The following is a 20033-nucleotide window of genomic DNA, read 5'->3' as shown; positions in this document are numbered from 1 at the left end:
CCATCTTCAATTATAACTTCTCGCTTAACTTCTAATCCTTTCGCTAGTAATAATACCGACCTTCCGGATTACATATAAGAAATATTCGTAAATAAATTAGAATATCTATATTAAGTATAATAGCTAGAGTAAAATATAGACGAGGAATTTAAAAAATTCGAAGAAGCCGAGCTAGAGCGAAATAATATATTTATAGAGGAAGATAATTATAAGATTATTACGGAGACCCTCAAACTCTAATCGCATCTCCACTCGAAATACGCCAAACGTATAAGAAAAGTAGTACGGAAAAAGAAAATTGTTAAACTAAAGTACTTTAATATTAAAATATTTATAGTCGAATAGCTAAGAGCTAGTCGTAGAGGTACGGATTTTACTAATTTATTCAACGAAAACAACAATATAAATAAAACTTTTAGGAGAAATAACCTTACCGTTCAGACTAATATACCTAACGGACTAAACTACAATATTTTAACATTACGCAAAAAGATAAACGCTCTTCTTACAAAGGAACCATCTTTCAAATAATTTAAAATTAAGAATATTTACTAAAGTAAAGAACTAGCAACGATTACTAAATTAAATAGTTCGTCTTAATTAAAAAATACTCTCAAACAAACCTAACCTTCCCTTAAATCTACAACTCTAAATCTAGTATAACTAATTTCACAGTTTATAGTTAACTAAGTAAATAATATATCTATACGCACAATTACTCGAAGATATTAATATACTTTTGTATATTTAATTTAAAACGATCAGTACCGTCACGTAAGCTAGCATCGACGAATAACACTACGGCCGTATTATTTTAATTGCTAGTATTCTTATATTTGAATTTACTAAAAAGAAGAGTACTTTCCTTCGTTACATTCTTAATCTTTATTTACTTACAACCAACACATTTAAAAGAGCTATATAGACATTATCTAACATAGGTATTATCTCGTTATATACTACTTTTAACTAATTGCTTAATAGTATAATAAACTAAGTAAAGCGCAACTTCAAACGAACAGCTTATAATCCTAATAGTATTATTATATATAACAATTTCAATTATAAAAATACTATTCGTAAATTAACAGAAGGGAAGTAGGACTAAATAATTAACCTTATAACGGCCAGTCTAGTATTATACCTAGAATTATATAGCCCTCTTCAATAATTATTATTCAATAGAACTAAAAAATTCATATACAAAATAATAGTAAATTATATCCTCCTAAGGCGCTCAAGTACTAATATTGCTATATATTAGCTTATAAACTTTACCCTAAAGTCCTTATTCTGCTATATTACCAATAATATTACTATAAAGAGGTTAATAGCGAAGAATAAATTGCCAACTTTCCTTATTATAAAATAGGTAAAATATTTAAATTTACTAAACCTCCAGATTAGTGCTATTTATAAAGACGAAGGCAAGCTTAAGGGCGTTTACCGCATTTATAAAGAACTATAGAATAATTGCTTTACATTTAATAAATATAAGTTAGTCCATCGGTTAATCCTTATTTATAGTAATTAAAAAACTACCTCTTTTATTAAACGTATCCAATACTACAAAATTGAGGCTAGCGAATAATAGGAATAAAAGAAATAGATACTCCCTATCCCTACTTTCTTCTACATTAAAATTAACTTCCTTAAAATATTGTTTCGTTACTTTTAGGACGGGGGTAAGGATACAGCCTTTTTTACTACAATAATCTCTTCGGACGTTTTCTTTTTCTAACGTTTAAAGAATATTAAGAAGGAAAGGATTAAGTACTACCAAGCAATACCCCTTATTATATACGGGTTTCAAATTAGAGTTCTTGCATTTCTTATTTCTAAGCTTATTAAATATAGAAATCTCAATAAACTGACTATTAATAGTATAAAATCAATAATAAAGATATTAATTAAAGAGGAAGGAGCCAATAATACTAATAACAATAATAATAACAATATAAATAAAGGATAACAAACTACCTCTATATAGTAAATGCTCGATCGTATTTAGGATATAGTATTCTCTATATAGGGCTAGACTAGGGAATACCCTAATATTAATATTAATGTCGATATTTATATTAATATTAATATTAATATTAGCGGGGATAGACCTATACTACTAGGACCTACTTTAGCTTCGAAAATCGATATTGAATTTCAAAGCTATTATAGATTAATATAAATAGTATTAATCCTTCTATTAATTTACGAAGCAATCCGGGCAGGCGATTATAGTTTCCTTCGAAATATCATTCCCATTCTACCAGTTATTTTCTATAGTAGAAAGTCCTAGAATTATAGCCCTAAAATACTATACTTTACATAGCTTTTATACCCAAATATTACGGATAATAGCCTTCGGAATACTATTTTAAAAAGTAGTTTAATCTACTTAATTACTACTAATAGCAAGTATAAGCCTATTAATCTTATACTAGAGTACTGGAATAGGGTATATACTATTAATATTAAGCACAACAAGAATTCTACCTATAATATTAAAACTACCTTTATACATTTTACCCTCAATTCTAATATCCTTACTATTATTTACAAAGGAGCTAAAAGATTATAAGGACGTACAATTAAAGGTACTTATACTATTAATAATCTATTTACTAATATTATTTCTTATATACTCAAATTATATAAGGATAATATAATAAAGAGGAAAATTGGGACGTCAGACCCTAAAGTATTTAATATACTAAATATCTACCTCGTTAAACAATAGAATTTTATAGAGAAGCTAGTAGATTAGAATAAAGTTATCCCTTTCCTAATCGATATAGTAAATTAAAGATATATACCGGAATTAATTAAATATATTACTTAAAATAGTATTATTAACTATAGCGAAGAGGGTAGACGGTTATTTAATAAGGGTGTAAAAGATTTATAGGATCTTACTCTTAATAATAATATTAAAGATATTTATATTAAAGATAAATAGTAAACTAAATCTTAAAGTCTATATATAATATTTATAAACCTTAAGGTACCTTTAGTAAAAAATTAAATAAAAAGTAAAAAATTAGTAAAAAGAAAGGAGTTCAACTCGACTTATTCTACGTACTTTAATTAAATACCTTATAGTATACCCTTTTTCAAAGTAACTATTAACGGTACCGAGAAATAGTACATCTTACAGTAGTTTTACATCTCCTATTCCCCAAATCGGCTACATACGCAATTAATACTAAAATTTAAAAATAAGAAAGATTTAAAAGAGGTTAGCAATATAATAACTAAACGTTTAAAGAGAAAAACTAATTATTAGTAAGGAATTAAATGTAAGAACTCTCTATATACTTATATCAATAGTAGTAGGAACATCCTCCACACCACTATACCACGGGCATCCCCATAGCACCCCCGGGGGGGCTGGTAATAGTAGGGTAATTAGAAATAGACTATATAGGCTAATTAGAGCGTTTTAAAAGTATATATAAAGTGTAAGAGGATTATTAAATGTAATAATATTTATCTCTCGTTAAAAAGGTCAAATTTAATAATACTTTAGTTAGTATTATACCCCTAAGTCTAAGACTGAATTGCCAAGTATCTTCCCATCTTAGCGTCTTAGTATACAACTCAAATTTTAAATACGTAAATTAATAATAATAAATATTAATATATAAATATCTACCTTATTATATTTATCTTTTATAAATTGGTAATCTTTAAATTAGAATCCCAAATTACCTCTTCTTTCCCTTTCCTCTAATTACTAGTAATCCTTAAACTAACCGGGCTACTATTGGGGATACAATTATCTATATATTATACTTATATAATATAGCCGTTTAAGTAGCAAACTATGCTAAAATATTAATAAAGGGGGTATATAATCTTTCTAGACTTAATTAATTATAATGAAGAATCGCTAGCAATAATTTAGCAAATTTATTAAAATAGCAATTTATATCTTCCTAGCCTTCTTATAGTATTAACGGATTTATTTGTAATCCGGATATTTCGGCTAGCCCTACCTTACATATAATCCCCACCTCAACTTAAGCCTTAACTTTATCATCGCCTTACTATTCTACTTATTCTTCGTATTCTTCTTTATACCTTAAAGGGGTATATAGAAGAACTTCTACTTAAACTTAAAGAACAATTACAATAGCAATAGCAACACAATTCAATATACTAGCTAAGAAAGAACCGGGACTAGGACGAATAGGCAATACATTTACAATTAAACCAATAAAACCAGAATAAGCAGGCAATATAATTGGAAAGCCATAAGGGTTATTACGTAACTAAGGCTAAGTTTAACGTAGAGGAGGCCGAGGGTAATCTTTTTCCCAGTCCTTATAAACATCGGCTACTAATAATAAATAAAACTCAACAAGAGCATCGCCATACTCATCCTTATATTCCTATTACCGTAATAAACTAATAAGGAACTTTTCTCTAAATCTATCCAAATCTATAAAAGGAAACACCTTATTACAACAAATATTTATATTATCGGTAAAAAGGCGAACTACCGTATACTAAAGCCGAACCGGTATCAATATTTCTAGTACAATCTTAAATACACAACTCCTAATAGGGACGAATTCCTATACCTTCTTACTACACCAATTATTAATAAATTTAAAGGCTATATCAGCTAAAATACTAATCGAAAATTTATCGAATACTTTATTCTAGTTACGTAATAATATTACTAATATTCTCCCAAATAACGGCGTATAGCCACCTCCGTTACAACAAAGACCATCAGGAACAGGGCGCTTATATTCCAAATCTATATTGGAGGGCTCTTGAAGGTAATCGAGGATAGCCTTTCGAAAGCAAGGGGTATTAAAAAATTCTAAGAAAAGTAGGTCCGTTTTTTTTCAAACCTTCTCGTCAACCTTAGACCATTTAACTTTATAAGTAAATTTATACAATAAGTAATACTCTATATTAGAATTTAGTAATAGCTTATCATCACTAAGTCCCTCGCCTCCTTTATTCCTCTCGTTATTACTCTTATTATTCTTATTATTATTAATTATTGTAATAATATTTATAAACCTACTAAGTACTCTTAGCGTATACGGCTAGCGGAACTGTTATTACTATTACTATCTTTATATCGGCCTTCTTAGTTATTTCTTATTTAAACCGAAATAATCAAACGCCTAATATAGTACAAAAAAGTAAACTTTTCCCTACAGACTATCATCCCTCGGCTTTCGTATTACTCTTCTAAAATATTGCCAAATATTAAAGATACTTAAAGTAAAAGGCATTCCAAACTAAACCACTCGAATAACGTTAAGAAGATCCATACCTATACCTAAAGAGACGGTAACCAAATATATACAGTAATCAGTACTAACTTTAGTAGCGAAATCTTAGTATATAATATCCTTATTAATTAGACGAACTAAGGAATTATATAACCGTACGACTTTATAGCCTATATCCTTACTAAAACTATACTATTTATATAAGTAATTAATAATAATATTTCTTACCGTCGCTAGACTATTACAATTATCGATATATATAATAATTTTAGGTATTTCCTATCTAATTAATAATATATAACCCTCTATAAGAAAGAGCAAACGGCGGAAATCCCCAAAATAATTACGTAAAAGGGGTTAAATAATAATAGAGATCTCTAGTTTATCTACGGAAGTTCTAATAATTTCGAGGTTTCTAGCATCAAAACCGGCCTTCTTAATAATAAAATCCTTATAAATTCCGGCTAGCGTAGCTATACAACCGAACCAGGGAATACTTCTCGGTAATAAAGGTCGTAAGGTATATAAGTACTAAAATTCCTTTCTAAAATCACACTATTCTAATACGCAATATAATTTATCGATAGCGAAAAGACTAATCCGTTTATAGAATTCTAGGGACCGCAATACAGCCTTAAATTTCGTACTTATCGTAAGTTCCGGGCTCAATAGAATATAAGTATAATCGCCGCATTAAATTTAGTCCCAAATATCCCAGTTCTATATATAAATTAATAAAGGTACTTAAGATTCGTAAAAAAGGGCAGAATACTTACTTTTAAAGTCACATCTTTATTTACCTATACTAGCTTTAAATCTAGCACTTTAGTAATAATATTATTATATTAACTTTCTCCAAACTTAATTAACAGTATAATCTATATTGTAATTTTATTATATAAAGCTAAAAATATATATAGGACAATACTTTTTCCGTAGCCCATTACTGCGACTAATATTATATCCTTCTATTCGTACGCCAACCGTACTACCGCCTTAACCTAGCCTTTTCGAGGGTCTTTACTATTACTAATAATATCTTTTATTACCCGCAATATACGCTAGGGGTCAACGGAGGGATCGAAATTAGGATCTATAGTATTAATACCTATAGAGGATAGAAAAAATTAAGGAAAAAAAATAACGTACTATAGAGTAAAGAAAACTATACTACTATATTAATAGTCGTATAATATCTATACCTACAAAGTTTTATAGTATTGGGATAAAAAGCCGTACTGTAATATATAGCTAACTAGGCATTGAATATACGGACTTACGTAAAGTTTTTACATTTTCTATAATAATTAATACTTTCAATAGTCGTAGAAAAAAATTAATAATACCATTAAATCCGTCTCAACGAACTCTTTCTCCTCATATCTTTTGTATAACCTAAATCTATTGTTTTATTTTAACGCTATATTATCTTTCTTAGAAGTTTATCAATATAAATTCCCCTATCCGCTTCTAGTCTAATTGGGAATTCAAACCTCTTTTTTAGGCGTTCTTATTCAATACCGGAAAGTATACTAAAAGAATGGGTACACGGATCACAATTTAGAAACTTTAGTAACTTTCAATTTATTATTTTTTTTGAGAACCCCGGGCGCGCAGCGCACGGGCCAGATGTGCGCGCAGCGCACTTTCCCAGCGGCCGCAGGCCGCCCATGCCTAAAAAAGAGGGTCTGATTCTGAGATAAGGGCCGGGCGCTCACTGTCTGTCAGTTGAACCCCACAGGGGCAACCAACCAACATTGCCCCACCCGACTGCCCCTGTCGGGTCTTCCACTGCCCCTGTTTGTGGATTGACCTCTTATCTCTTATCGGAGCTCCAGAGTCTCAAAAAATTTGGGAATTCCCGTCGCAAACTTGAACGAGACTCGAATTTGCAGAACTTCAATTGGAGGGACGACGCTCGGTCCACTGTTGTTTGGCTTTCAGTGCTCTCTCTCTCAGTGTCTTGTCACTATCAATTTCCTGTCTCCATTCCCAGGACATCCTCCTCCACCATCACCATCATATACCTATACCACCGCCACACATACAATGGAACCCGGATCAGCAAAACGACGCAAGATTGGCCATTCACGCGGCGGTGAAAGCGCAGTTGGCAACATCGACGCCGCTGCCTCCTCGGGTCTCTCGCGTGGCCGCGCATTCATCCTCGAAGCCGAAGAACTCGTCGACGAAGTGAAGCTCGACTATGCCACGGCCCTCGAAGGCGTCGACTCCCTCCTCCACAAGATCAAGGGCTCCATCGAAGCCATCGAAGCCCACGATGCCCTCCAGATCGCCGAGGCTGCCACCAAACTCGAAAAGAAACACAAGATCCCGATCCCGTTCCCCGAGCCGCGCCCGTCCGACAAGTCCAACTACAAGGTCGCCTTCGCAAAGCCTTCCCAGTTCAACGTTGTCGGCAGCTATGTGTCCAAGACCATGATCAAGGCCCAAAAGAGCCATGCTGTGGATATGGTGGTTGTGATCCCCGGCGAGACTCTGCAAGAGAAGGACTACCTCGACCTGCGATACTTTTACAAGAGAGCCTACTTCCTCGGTGTTGTGGCTGCTGCCCTACAAAAGGACCTGGCTGATGATGGAGAGCTTTCATACGAATACCTGAATGGGAACACCCTGTCCCCCATTTTGTCGTTGAAACCAAAGGTGGAAGGAGAAAAAAAGGAGGGCCAGCTGGACTACAGAGTGCGCATCATCCCTTGCGCCCCAGACAACTTCTTCCCCAAATCAAAGCTTCACTTGGGCGCTACCCTCGTGCGCAAAGCTGGCGGTGACGAGTCCAAGGCCGCGACCAAGCCTACGCCCTTCTACAACTCGACGATTGTTTCCGAGTCCTGCTTCTTTCCCTACTTGAAGCTCTTGCGACAAACCGAAAAGAAATGCGCCGCGTTCAAGAAGGCTTGCATCCTGGGTCGGGTGTGGTTGCAACAACGAGGACTGGGAAGCGATATGGCGGACGGTGGTTTTGGTCACTTTGAATGGGCGGTACTTTTGGCCCTTCTGCTCCAAAGCGGCGACAGCACCAAGGGACATGCGCCCTTGTCTACATCCCTGAGCGCCACCCAGTTGTTCAAGGCCATGGTCCAGTTCTTGTCTGTTACTAACCTGTCCGAGAAGCCGTGTGTTTTGGGAACTGCCACCGTCGAGTCCGAAACCACTGGTCCGGTTCTCTTCGACGCTGTTCGTGGTTTGAACGTTGCCTTCAAGATGAGCAACTGGTCTGCGGCCAAGCTACACCAACACGCCAAGTGGACAAGGAGCCTTCTCAACGACAGCACTGCCGACCAGTTTACCCCTACCTTCATCCTCAAGGCCGACCTCCCCTGGCAAAACTACGACCTCATTGCCCACCTCAACTACGATGGAAAGCAGGACAAGACAGAACCGATTGACTGCCGGGGACGGCTATGGGAATACAGCGACAAGGTGCACAGGGTTCTCAAGCGGGCTCTTCAGGACGAAGAACTAGGTGAAAGGGCTCGGTCGATTCACATTCAACTACCCAAGAGCTCATCCTGGGATCTCACCAAGAAACCCTCCACCAAGCAGAACCACACAATCGAGATTGGTGTCCTCTTCAATGCCGCCAACATGACCCGCTCTGTCGACCGCGGTCCGGCCGCTGGACCTAGCAACGAGGAGAAGGAGGAATGCGCCAAGTTCCAGCGGTTCTGGGGTGAGAAATCGGAACTTCGTCGGTTCGAGGGTGATTCTATCAGGGAGACCTTGATCTGGTCGTCCACCTCCCCCTTTGACCTCTGCGAGGAAATTATGCGCTACATCCTCAAGCTCCATCTTCGCGTTGGCTACCTCGAGGACGAGCTCACCTTCCACGGCGATGGCTTCACCGAGTTGATTCCTATCAAGCCGACCGACACCTCCGTCTTCAACGCCGCTCGCAAGGCCTTTTCCTCCTTCGAGAAGGATATCCGCGACTTGGACGACATGCCGCTGCACGTCAGGCAAATAGCCCCCATCTGCCCCGAACTGCGACACGCCTCCGTCAAGGTGCCCTTCTCGACCGTCAACAAATCCGGCCCACGCCCCCTGGAATGCGTCATCTCCTTTGAAGCCTCCGGCAAGTGGCCCGAATCCATCGTGGCCATCCAACGCACCAAGATCGCCTTCCTGCGCATGATCGGCGACCTCCTGGAGCGTTCCAAGCCCGGCGAGGTCCGCTCTTACGTCGGTCTCGAGTCCTCTACCACCACCAACACGGAACTCGAGAACCTCGCCTACCTCGACATCGTCTACGAGTCCGGTCCTGCCTTCCGCCTGCGCATCCACTCTGACCTCGAAGAGGCCCTCCTCACGCGCCAATCGCACGACAAGACCATCGACCAACACCACCGCCACCAAGCCTCCGTGCTCCTCTCCAACTTCCGCAGACTCTACTACCACCTCCCTCTGCACACTCAATCCATCAACACCTTCGCCACCCGCTTCCCCGCCTTCTCGCCCACCGTCCGCCTGCTCAAACACTGGTTCTCCTCACACAAACTCGCCTCCCACTTCACCCCCGACTTCATTGAACTCGTCGCCCTCCAGACTTTCTTGAGCCCCTACCCCTGGGACGCACCCTCCTCCCCTTCCGTCGGCCTTCTCCGCGCCCTCCTCTTCGTCAGCAGATGGGACTGGCGCTCCGAGCCGCTCATCGTCGACACCAACAGCGACATGCCATCGTCCGAACGCTCCGCCATCGCCACCCGTCTCGAAGCCTGGCGCAAGATCGATCCGCTCATGAACCACACCGTCCTCTTCGTCGCCACGGCGCAGGAATCTTCCGGCGTCGCTTACACCACCGTCAACGGCATCGCGCAACCCAGCAAAGTCGTCGCAGCACGCATGACTGCCCTCGCCAAGACCGCCTGCCACGTTATTCGCGAAGAGGGCGTCGAGCTGGACGCTAGACGGCTGTTCGTCCCCAGTACGAAGGAATATGATGTCCTATTGCACCTTTCCCCCAAGGCCATCAAGGCTGTAAGCAAGGTTTACCCGAGCGAGGAGCTTACGTCAATTACTGCTGCCAAGTCTAGCAGCGGAAGCAAGTACAAGAATTTGTCTGCAACTGCGGGTGAAGATCCATTGCCTTTGCCTTCTGCTCCTGTTGATACTTTCTTTGAAAGACTCGAGCAGGTTTATGGCTCTGGATCATCTGCGCCGCTGGTGTTCTTTAGAGGAAGGGAGGAGGAGAAGGTCGTGGGAGCGATTTGGAATCCTTCTCTCGGAAGGAGGGGGTTGAAGGTTAATTTGGGGACTTCTTATAAGCCGGTTAAGGCGGCGGGTAAGAGGAAGCTTGGCGGTGATGAGAAAGATGGAGAGGAGAAGGAGGAGAAGGAAGAAGAACAGCTGGTGGAAGTGAATAGGGAGGCTATCCTGAGTGAGATTGCGAGGATAGGAGGGGAGTTGGTGGAGAGGATTGAGGTGCAGAGGGAATAGAGAAGAGAGAGGAAAAGCCTTCTGCGTTGGAGGAGTAGCTGGATGTAAGGTAGATAGGATGGGAGCTGTTGCTTGTTGCTCGTTGGCTGTAGAGATACCTCATGAAGTACTGGGTACTGGGTACTAGGTAAATCCTTTCGATATTTTGCCTCTTTTGGTTGTGTAGGAAAAGTACCAAAATAAAACCACACGGATTATTATGTACTGTACGATGTCCCGTAGGATGAATGACAACCCTCATGGAACGTCGTTGTAGATGAAACTAATTACCTACATGTACCTACCTACCACGCCCTATTTGTATTCTCCTTACCCACCTAACCTTACGTGGTGGCTACTAAGACATCACGTCCAACCGCTGTTCCATAATGTAGACCTGTGTCCCTTTTGTCCAGGGACCGGCTGGCTGTATATCTAGCGATTGACCTCTCGGTATCACAGGCCATCAACAAGTCGGGTCAACATTTCTATCGAACATTTATTCATCTTGAACCCATTCAACTACCTACCTAGACATCACCGAACGTCCCGATACCCCCGAATTGACGACCAGTGAAATTGGTCAAAACCAATCATAAACCAACCCACAGACACAACGACTTAGATAAGTTTTTTGATTAAACTTTTTTTTTATAAATTTTTTTTTTCTTTTTTTTTTATTTCTTATTATTTTTGTAATAATTTTTTCCTGGAAGAACTTATGCTAGCGACACCATGGAGGAGGCACCGGAGCCTGAAAGGGGCGAACCTGAAGACATTGGAACATTGAGAAATCAAGACATGAGTTTTACAGCGAGAACAGCAATATAGGGTACGGACTGATCCCAATCAATTCTCTCTTTCTTCCATGTTCTTTGCTTTCTAAAAGTAGGGTATGATAACACGCCACCAGCACCATGCAGCCAGCAACGATGTATGTTTCGCAAAAGCAACAGATAACACGGATCGACACGGCAACACACAGAAAGCAATCAAAGAGACATAACTCGTCAGCCTCCACCCACTCACTGCCCGCATCCAAACGAGGGAAGCTGAGCGGTAAGCACAAGACAACAATCGCCGGGACTCCATCTCATCCGGCTGATGACCCTCTCAATCACACCGCCCCCTTGGTTGGAATGTAGACAAACAGTATCCAGTGAGAGTGGGAGAACCCAGCCGTTTCCCATCCGCTTGCTTGTATCAGCTGCACAGCTTGGCCTCGACCGCAGGATATTGAAGCTCTTGGTATCCCATCCATCGCTCTTCACGGCCCCATGATCACAGACCAATGATCCTTTCTCGAAGAACCTCGCCTTTTGTGGTAATTTCCTGCAGTCCCCATTTCCGAATCCCACAGAGGGCTAACATTCAACGTCTCCTCGTCCTCTTCCATGGTCTCACTCTATTGAGCCATGGCCATGCCCTGCTGCTTTGGGTGGTCATCGATCTCCATCTCATCGCCCATCTCGATGTCCTCATCCTGTCCTTGCTCGAGCTCGCCCTCGGCGTCGCCTTCACCGTCCAGCTCGTCCTCGGATTCGTTCTCAAGATCGACGCTGCCGTCTTCGGACATCTCGTCTTCCTCAATCACGATGGCGCCATTTGGCTGGCCCTCAACTTCCATGCCACCGTTGACGGCGGGGTCGGCGATGCTCGATTGTTCGGCGAGTTCATCGGCACCATACTCTTCTTCGTCGGCGACCTCGTCGGCTTCAGGCTGTTCGGGAGGGAATTCAGGAGGAGCGGAGGCTTCAGAGTCCCTGTGGTTGATGGTGTTAGCATGAATATGGGGTAAAGGGAGAGAGACAGTTGTAAGTAGGGAGAGTGTGTTGCTGGGCAACTAAGACAGAAGGGAGGGCCAGTGGGGCTTGCCGCGTCCTTCCGCGCCGTCGGGTCGCGCCATCGCAGGCAGAGGCAATGCAAAAACTTTAACATCGTATCAGGGTGACACATACCACTTGATGGCAAATCGCGTGACTCTTGGCTTCTCGGCCAGGACGTTGCGGCGAATCTTCTCAATGACGGGCTTTGGGGGCGGATCATTAATGAGCTCCTCGCTCTCGTACTCGTTGTTAACATAGTACCCAACGCGCACAAACTCGCGACCGTCGTAGGCGCACGTCAACAGTATCACCGTGACGCCCAGAAGCTCGTCGATAGGGATGCGCTTTGTGTCAGGAGGCTCGGCCTCGAAAATAAACTTGTTGACGCCAACGGGAATGGGGCCGACGAGGAGGGAGTCGAGTTCCTGGTCGTAGTTATCCGAGGTGGCCGAGCCGACATAGGTGAGCTTCCATTCGAGGTCTGATACGCATACGCGACGGTTAGCGCCAAGATCACGACGCGAAGAAATGCGAATGAGGGGCGAGAAGAGGGAGGAGGAGGAGAAGCATACCCTTCTCGAGATGCTCAAGGCATTCAAAGGTGATTTCGAAGAGATACTTGTCGGTGAACTTGGCGGGGTTGTTCATGACATTGACCCCGAGAAGCGAGACGACAGACATCTTGGCGGTGGTGATGTTGCCGCGTGGGCAAACTGACAAAGATGTGAAGATGTCGCACTCAAGGAGTGGTGATGGTGATGGTGATGGTGGTGGTATCTAGTCGCGCAAGTATTTATAGTTGGTAGAAGGAATGTACCAAGTGATGATACAGCAGTACGAATAGACAACTCCCTGGACAAGGGAGAGAAGAAGAAGGAGGGAAGAAGATGCTTTGGGCCAAGACTTGCTGGTTGCTGGCTTGTCTTGCGTGGATGTGGTGTTTGTTTTGGTGGAGGAGGAGATTGGAGAAGAAAGTGGAGCGTGGTCTGTCAAAGTCAAGTCCAGCCAGCTTAATTATGCAAGGAGGGGGACAAGACAAGACCTACGGGACAGGACTGTGCATTGCGGACTGCGAGGGGAAATGGCCAGTTGGAGTGGGACAAGAACTGGACTGCAACGAAACTGAATGGAAGAGGGACAGGACGGCGCCTATCATGGACATTACATTGCACACGCGGGCAGAGCTGTTCCTATTTCATTACACTTGAGACGTATTGATACATTTGGTATATTTACCAACCGAAACTATAACACAGAAGCGGTTCCGATGGCTTTGAAATTCGTTTCACGGTGTATCTTTCCGTCTTCAGTTCTGCTCCTTCTGTGTCCATTGTGCTGGTGCCTGATAAGTACCTCTACAGGCGGGACATGTGCAGTGGTGTGAGTCGCGTAAATTGAAAGAAGTGGACGAACAGGAACGCGTTTCCCGCTTGTAGGGCGTAGTAGTACAGTAGTCTTGCCGCCGGCAATCCAACGTCTTGGTGTGGCAGGCATCGGGCCAGAACCCGACGGAGCGAAGAAGCCACATGATTCCAAGCTGCCAGCCACTTTCAGCCTCATGTGGATGGTTTGCTGTTGGACGGCCCGGGAGTGGATCCTCTGAAGCTTTGAAAAAAGAGGCAGCAGAAGAACCCATAATTTGAAAGAATCCGACCACTCAGCGTCGTCCATTGAACTTCCATGGACTCCATGGAGTGCGCTCTAGCGTCGCGACGGACTTTTGCTTTCAGTGAGTGACTGCAGCAGTGAGTGCAGCAGAACTGTCAAAGCTCGGGCAATGTGAGTTCTGTCGTTGGATGTCCGCTTTCCAACTTTGGCCTTTCTTTTGCATCCAATCTTCCATTCGACGACAAGGAAACGAACAACAACACACACAACAAAATACAAATCCACACCGACTCCAACTGGACCTTGCGATATTCGCCCATCCTCTCCGACGGATTCTGGAATACGATAGTATTTGCGCAATATCAACAAGTCTTTTTTTCTTCTTTTTCTTTTTCCACACCCTCTGGGTGGATTCTTTGTTGGTGTCCAGTCAACTGGTTATCACCTAGCTCTTTTTGACTTTGACCTCTCCTCCCCCCATCGACCCTCAAACTGCGCGACCGCGACTGTGACGGACCCCGACAGCTATAGCTACATATACAGCTAGCTACAGCCGCAGCACCTACCGTAGCAGCAATATGCAAGCATAGGTCACCCGTCTCCACGGCCCTGATTCCGACTGTTCTCTTTGCCGCCCTGCGATATCGACGCGCCTCGACCACACCCCGTTCACTTCCACGAGAAATACCGTTCTTCCAAAGCTAGGATAAACCGCTTCCATCTTCGATTCCAACTTGAACTCACAAAACATGTCCGACGACTACGACCCCACAAACATTAACGCTGCCTCGTGGGAGGAGCAAGAGGACTATGGCGAGGCTGATGGCAGCGAACAATACGGGGAGGCTGAGGGCAGCGAGCAACAAGATATTCAGCATAGCTCGGAACATCAAGAAGCAGAATACTCCGTTGAATCAAACCCTAATGACCTAGGTGATCACCCATCGCAAGATGGAAACACCGATGATGTGGGTGACGACTACGATCCTGCCTCTGTCGTCACGTCTTCTGTTCCCGCTCCTCCTTCTGCCCCTGCTCAAGAAGATTCCAAGACCGCTCCCCAGCCTGCCGCCCCCGTGGCTAAGAAACCTCGGACCGCTGGAGGCTTCTTAGTGGGAGACTCTGACGACGAGGATGAAGATGGTGATGATGATGGTGAACCACAACAACAACAGCAGCAGCAACAGCAACAGCAACCACACCAAGTTGTGCATAAAGAGACGGGCTCTGGTGCTTCATCAAGTGGTGGTTCTGCTCCAGCTCCGGCTTCCGCCTCTGCTACTGCTGCTCCTCAGTCGCATTCTCCTGCTCCCCAGACTGCCACATTGACCGTCCAAGACAATGCTGGTGCTACTACTTTTAATGCACCTCCAGTGCCCCAACAGGTGTCTCACCAATCCGGCGCAACTACCGCAGCTGTTCCGACCACACCGAGTTCCGCTGCCCCTGCCGTCGACCCTACCCCCGTGACCCAGCCGGCTCCTGATAGAGTAGCCATTTACGAAGACCAGATCCGCGATGATCCCCGAGGCGCAATGAATGCTTGGTTGGAGTTGATGAAGGAAAAGAGAGCCAGGAATGACATTGATGGTGCAAGACAGGTCTATGAAAGATTCCTTGCCATCTTTCCTCAAGCCGTGAGTCAGCATATCTATGGCACACAAAACAGTCCAAGCTAACGACAGTCAGGCCGATATTTGGGTCGAGTATCTCGATCTTGAGCTCAGCCTCAATAACTTTCCCCAAGCCGAGGGCATTTTCGCCAAGTGTCTTATGACCACTCCCAACGTCAACCTCTGGACCCGGTATCTGGACTACATTCGCCGTCGTAATGATCTGAACGACAGCACCGGCCAGGCTCGCCAAACCGTCTCCCAAGCCTACGAGTTCGTGATTGACAACATTGGTCTGGACAAGGATTCTGGCAAGATCTGGGCAGAATACATTCAGTTCATCAAGTTTGGCCCCGGCACGGTCGGAGGAAGTCAATGGCAGGATCAGCAGAAGATGGACCAGCTCAGGAAAGCCTACCAGCGGGCCATCTGCGTGCCTATCTCTAATGTCAACACTCTCTGGAAGGAGTACGACCAGTTCGAGATGGGTCTCAACAAGTTGACGGGCAGGAAATATCTCAGCGAAAAGTCACCATCCTACATGTCAGCTAAGAGCGCCAACACTGCGCTGGAGCACATCACCAGGGGCTTAAACCGGACCAACCTACCTCGTCTTCCGCCCGCCCCTGGTTTCGATGGGGACCAGGAGTTCATGGAGCAAGTCGAGATTTGGAAGAAGTGGATTGCTTGGGAAAAGTCCGATCCCTTGGATCTCAAGGACGACAAGGACCAGCCGGGTCTGTACCAAAAGCGCATCCTCTACGTCTATAACCAGGCCTTGATGGCCCTGCGTTTCTGGCCCGAGATGTGGGTTGACGCGGCTCAGTGGTGTTTCGACAACAACATTACCACCGTGGAGAACAAGGTCACCAAGGACGGCAATGCTAACGGGGTCGAGTTTCTTATCCGGGGCATCGAAGCCAACCCCGAAAGTGTGCTTCTCGCCTTCAAGCACGCGGATCACATCGAGTCGACCTACCCCATTGAGGAGAATGACGAGGCCAAGATTCAGCGTGGCGAGGCAGTCAAGGCACCCTACAACAAGGTGTTGGATACACTTTACGCCATGATCAAGAGCCTGAAAGAAAAGGAGGCCGCACAGATCGCCAAGCTTCAGGAGATGACTGCTGCGCAAGAATCCAAGGCAGGCTCTGACAACGAAGACGGCGATGGAGCGGCAGATAACATCAAGAAGGCGCCTATTGAGGCTATCCAGAAGGGTTATGCCGCGCAGACTCAGTTGCTCTCCCGGATGATTTCCTTCGTGTGGATCGCCTTGATCCGCGCCATGCGTCGTGTTCAGGGCAAGGGAGGCTTGAACGTTCCGCTTGGTGGCATGCGCAAGGCATTCCACGATGCCCGCGCTCGCGGTCGTCTTACCAGTGATGTCTATGCGGCTGTCGCTCAGCTAGAATGGACTATTTACAAAGATCCCGCTGGTGGTAAGATCTTTGACCGCGGTGCCAAACTCTTCCCAGAGGACGAGAACTTTACTCTCGAGAACATCAAGTACCTTCACTCTCGGGATGATCACACCAACGCCCGCGTCCTCTTCGAAACCGTCGTCAACAGACTTACCCAAAAACCCGAACTCGTCCACAAGGCCAAGCCCCTCTACCAGTACTTCCACAAATACGAGTCCCAATTTGGCGAGCTCGCCCAAGTCACCAAGCTGGAGAAGCGCATGGCCGAGCTCTTCCCTGAAGACCCTAAACTTGCTGCCTTCACGGCCCGTTATGCCTCGGACAAATTCGACCCTATCACAGCTCGCATCATTGTCAGCCCGACAACCCAGCTTCGGCCCAAGAACATGATTATGCCCTCGATCGAACAACAGCAACCCCAACTTCCCATGTCTCAGCGCGACACCCCCGCCGCGGGCTTCAGCCCCCGTCCCCAGGGCCTCAAGTCTCCCAGCGCCGGTCCCGGTGCTCCCTTCGCCCCCTACGCCGCCAAGCGGCCCCTCGATGACCGCGACTACGACGACCACCCCCGCAAGATTGCGCGCTCCGAACATGACCCCTTCGTTAGAGGCGCCTCTCCCCTCAAAGGCGCAGCCGGCCGCAGACTGGACCAACAACGGCGCATGGGCGGAGCAGCCGGCGCGTATAGCGGCTCCGGGGCCGGTTCCCAGGTTGCTCCCATTGCCAGGGACATCACCTTCTTGCTTAGCCAGATCCCCCGCGTGGAATTCTATGATAGCCACAGACTGAACCCGTCGCGGATGGTTTCGTTGTTACAGAACGTCAAGGTGCCGGAGTATCTGGACTGGAAGAGGGAGCGGGAAAGGATGCAGCAGATGCAGCAGATGCAAGGAGATGGATATGGCGGTTACGGTGGTGGGGGTGGTGGTGGTGGTGGTGGTGGCTACCAGGGCGGTGGACATGCTAGGAACATTTCCCAGGATTACGCCTACCGCGAATCGCCTGGACCGCTTGGAGGGAGACCGCTGAGCCCGTTCACGGGTGGTCCGGGAAGTCGACTGGCTAGTGCGACGGCTGCGTATCGCCAGGCTCCTGTGGGCAGGCCGGAGTCCAGCGGGTCTTATGAACCGCCTCCGGCTGCGCAGTACGGTGTTCCGCCTCCGGCTCAGTATGATGGCGGATGGGCCCAGCAGCAGCAGCAGCAGCAGTATGGACAGCCACCGGCGCCGCAGGGGTACAGATATGGAAACCCTCCTCCTCCTTATTAGTACTAGGTAAAATGAGGTTGATGAGAGTGATGGTGGAGATGGAGATGGAGTACTTGGGTTGGAGGGAATGGACAGGAAAGCGAATGAGGAGCGTACAGGGAAAGGGATCGGGTTCGTCAACTGCAGGAACAGGAGAAATGTGCATGTGGTGGAGGACAGAAGAAAGTGGGTTACGGCTAGGTTCTTGAACTTTGAGCTTTATTTGTAGGGAATTGGAAAGAGAACGAACGAAATCTTCTTCCTACTCACGGTGGCCGTCCTCGGTATTGCTTTTGACTTTCTACCTGCCGCTGCGCTCCTCGCTAGCAAGGTTTAGCATGAACTGACGATAGGTAGATTATCAGATTTCCAGTTGCTGTCATTGCTAAATACCTATTACTTCCTTTGGTTCGAGCCTAGCTAGGTGTTGTGTCATCTAGATAGTTGCTCCGGTATCATGCTCCTTACTTCCTCCCACTTCTGATTTCCCTCGCTGTGCTGTGCTGTGCTCTGCCCTTGTACGATCCAGGTCCATGATCCATGATCCATGATCGTCAATCTTTCGCTGTGTACCAACAACAACCCAAAAAAAAAAAAAAAAAAAAAAAAAAAAAAAAAAAAAATAAAAGGAAAAGGAAAGCCAATAATTACGTCTTCGCCCAAAAAAATCAGGCGTATTTCACCACAGCACCAAATCAGAGTACTCTGGGGTGGCCAACTCACATCGCCGCGTACCCAACCAACACCACGAATGAAATCTTGACCTTTTTCTCAGCAGGTGGCTCACCTGGTGCTTATACTACTATGGAACTCATTGTTGACGTCTCCTGCTCCAGCATCGTCTCCGCGCAGTCTGTCTCCAGTAGAAACCGTTTGCAAACAGTTGCCAGAGGAACCTCAACGAACAAGACAAACCGCCCAGACCTTCCGTTTCATTCGCATGGAAGATGAGACGATAAGACGATATTGCTGGAGGGAAGAAGGTACCAAAGTACCTGGAAAAAAGTGGAGAAATCAGATGAGAAAGTAAGGCTGTTGAGGTTCGACGACAGATGAGACGGGAGCAGTGGGATGTTCTGATCGGAGCTGGTTATGTTGACAGATGGAAGTTGCGTTCGGTTGCGTGGGGAGAAGGGACGAGGGTGCCCAAACAGCCAAACTTGTTGGGTCTTCTCCTGTGTTGAGGTTCTCTACGTTATTCATTTGATACATGGGACGGGCGTGGCAAGGGAGGAACGTCTAGAGAAGCAGAATGACAGGAAACTCAACACTTCAAGGGAGAAAAGCCAGGAACAAAGGTTGGGCAGGAGCGAAGAAGCAGCAAACGGTAAAGTGTAGAAAGTAGACAGTAGACGGGAAGGACTCCGCGGCGCAAGTTGATGGTTGGAGGTAAGCGGAATGAAATGAACGAGAATAGAATGAAGATAACATCGACTTTTGACCACACCAACAAAGCGCCAAAGTAGACTCAAAAGGTTAGGCAAAAAGAACATCAGGTAGTATTTCATGGTTATTGTGTCCACGTGTATTCCCATCCAGGTCGGGAATCCACTCTCCAAAACACCGGGGAGAAGTCTCCAGTCAAGCCAAGTATCCCCATCCTGCGCGCTTTCTCGGTTCTCAC

The 20033-nt window shown here is 44.9% G+C and overlaps 3 protein-coding genes across 3 annotated transcripts; 2 read left to right on the top strand and 1 right to left on the bottom strand.

Moving 5' to 3' along the window:
• Positions 1 to 7219: 7219 nt before the first annotated feature.
• NCU09437 (hypothetical protein) lies at positions 7220 to 10915 on the top strand. Its single transcript, XM_953496.2, has one exon. It carries the CDS (start codon positions 7305 to 7307, stop codon positions 10710 to 10712), a length of 3408 nt encoding a protein of 1135 aa, XP_958589.1. The 5' UTR covers positions 7220 to 7304; the 3' UTR covers positions 10713 to 10915.
• Positions 10916 to 11402: 487 nt separating this feature from the next.
• Positions 11403 to 13675, bottom strand: asf-1 (alternative chromatin assembly factor-1). Its single transcript, XM_953495.2, has 3 exons — positions 13090 to 13675; positions 12650 to 12998; positions 11403 to 12454 (listed from the first exon to the last, which is right to left on the bottom strand). Exons 1-3 carry the CDS (start codon positions 13196 to 13198, stop codon positions 12097 to 12099), a joined length of 816 nt encoding a protein of 271 aa, XP_958588.1. The 5' UTR covers positions 13199 to 13675; the 3' UTR covers positions 11403 to 12096.
• Positions 13676 to 14295: 620 nt separating this feature from the next.
• NCU09435 (mRNA 3'-end-processing protein RNA-14) lies at positions 14296 to 18883 on the top strand. Its single transcript, XM_953494.2, has 2 exons — positions 14296 to 15762; positions 15815 to 18883. Exons 1-2 carry the CDS (start codon positions 14875 to 14877, stop codon positions 18428 to 18430), a joined length of 3504 nt encoding a protein of 1167 aa, XP_958587.1. The 5' UTR covers positions 14296 to 14874; the 3' UTR covers positions 18431 to 18883.
• The last annotated feature ends 1150 nt before the right edge of the window (positions 18884 to 20033 follow it).

This window comes from Neurospora crassa, linkage group VII, assembly GCF_000182925.2.
Source record: "Neurospora crassa OR74A linkage group VII, whole genome shotgun sequence".
Classification (NCBI taxonomy): Eukaryota; Fungi; Ascomycota; class Sordariomycetes; order Sordariales; family Sordariaceae; genus Neurospora; species Neurospora crassa.
Note: the sequence above shows the minus strand (reverse complement) of the source record. Positions and strands in the feature narration are given on the sequence as shown.

Bases quoted from the DNA above. Each gene is read 5' to 3' on its own strand.
- NCU09437 (XM_953496.2), top strand. From the start codon at position 7,305: ATGGAACCCGGATCAGCAAAACGACGCAAGATTGGCCATTCACGCGGC.
- asf-1 (XM_953495.2), bottom strand. From the start codon at position 13,198: ATGTCTGTCGTCTCGCTTCTCGGGGTCAATGTCATGAACAACCCCGCC. The intron at 12,999-13,089 runs GTATGCTTCTCC...TATGCGTATCAG, and splicing joins CCTTGAGCATCTCGAGAAGG to ACCTCGAATGGAAGCTCACC. The intron at 12,455-12,649 runs GTATGTGTCACC...CATCAACCACAG, and splicing joins ACGCGATTTGCCATCAAGTG to GGACTCTGAAGCCTCCGCTC.
- NCU09435 (XM_953494.2), top strand. From the start codon at position 14,875: ATGTCCGACGACTACGACCCCACAAACATTAACGCTGCCTCGTGGGAG. The intron at 15,763-15,814 runs GTGAGTCAGCAT...AACGACAGTCAG, and splicing joins TTGCCATCTTTCCTCAAGCC to GCCGATATTTGGGTCGAGTA.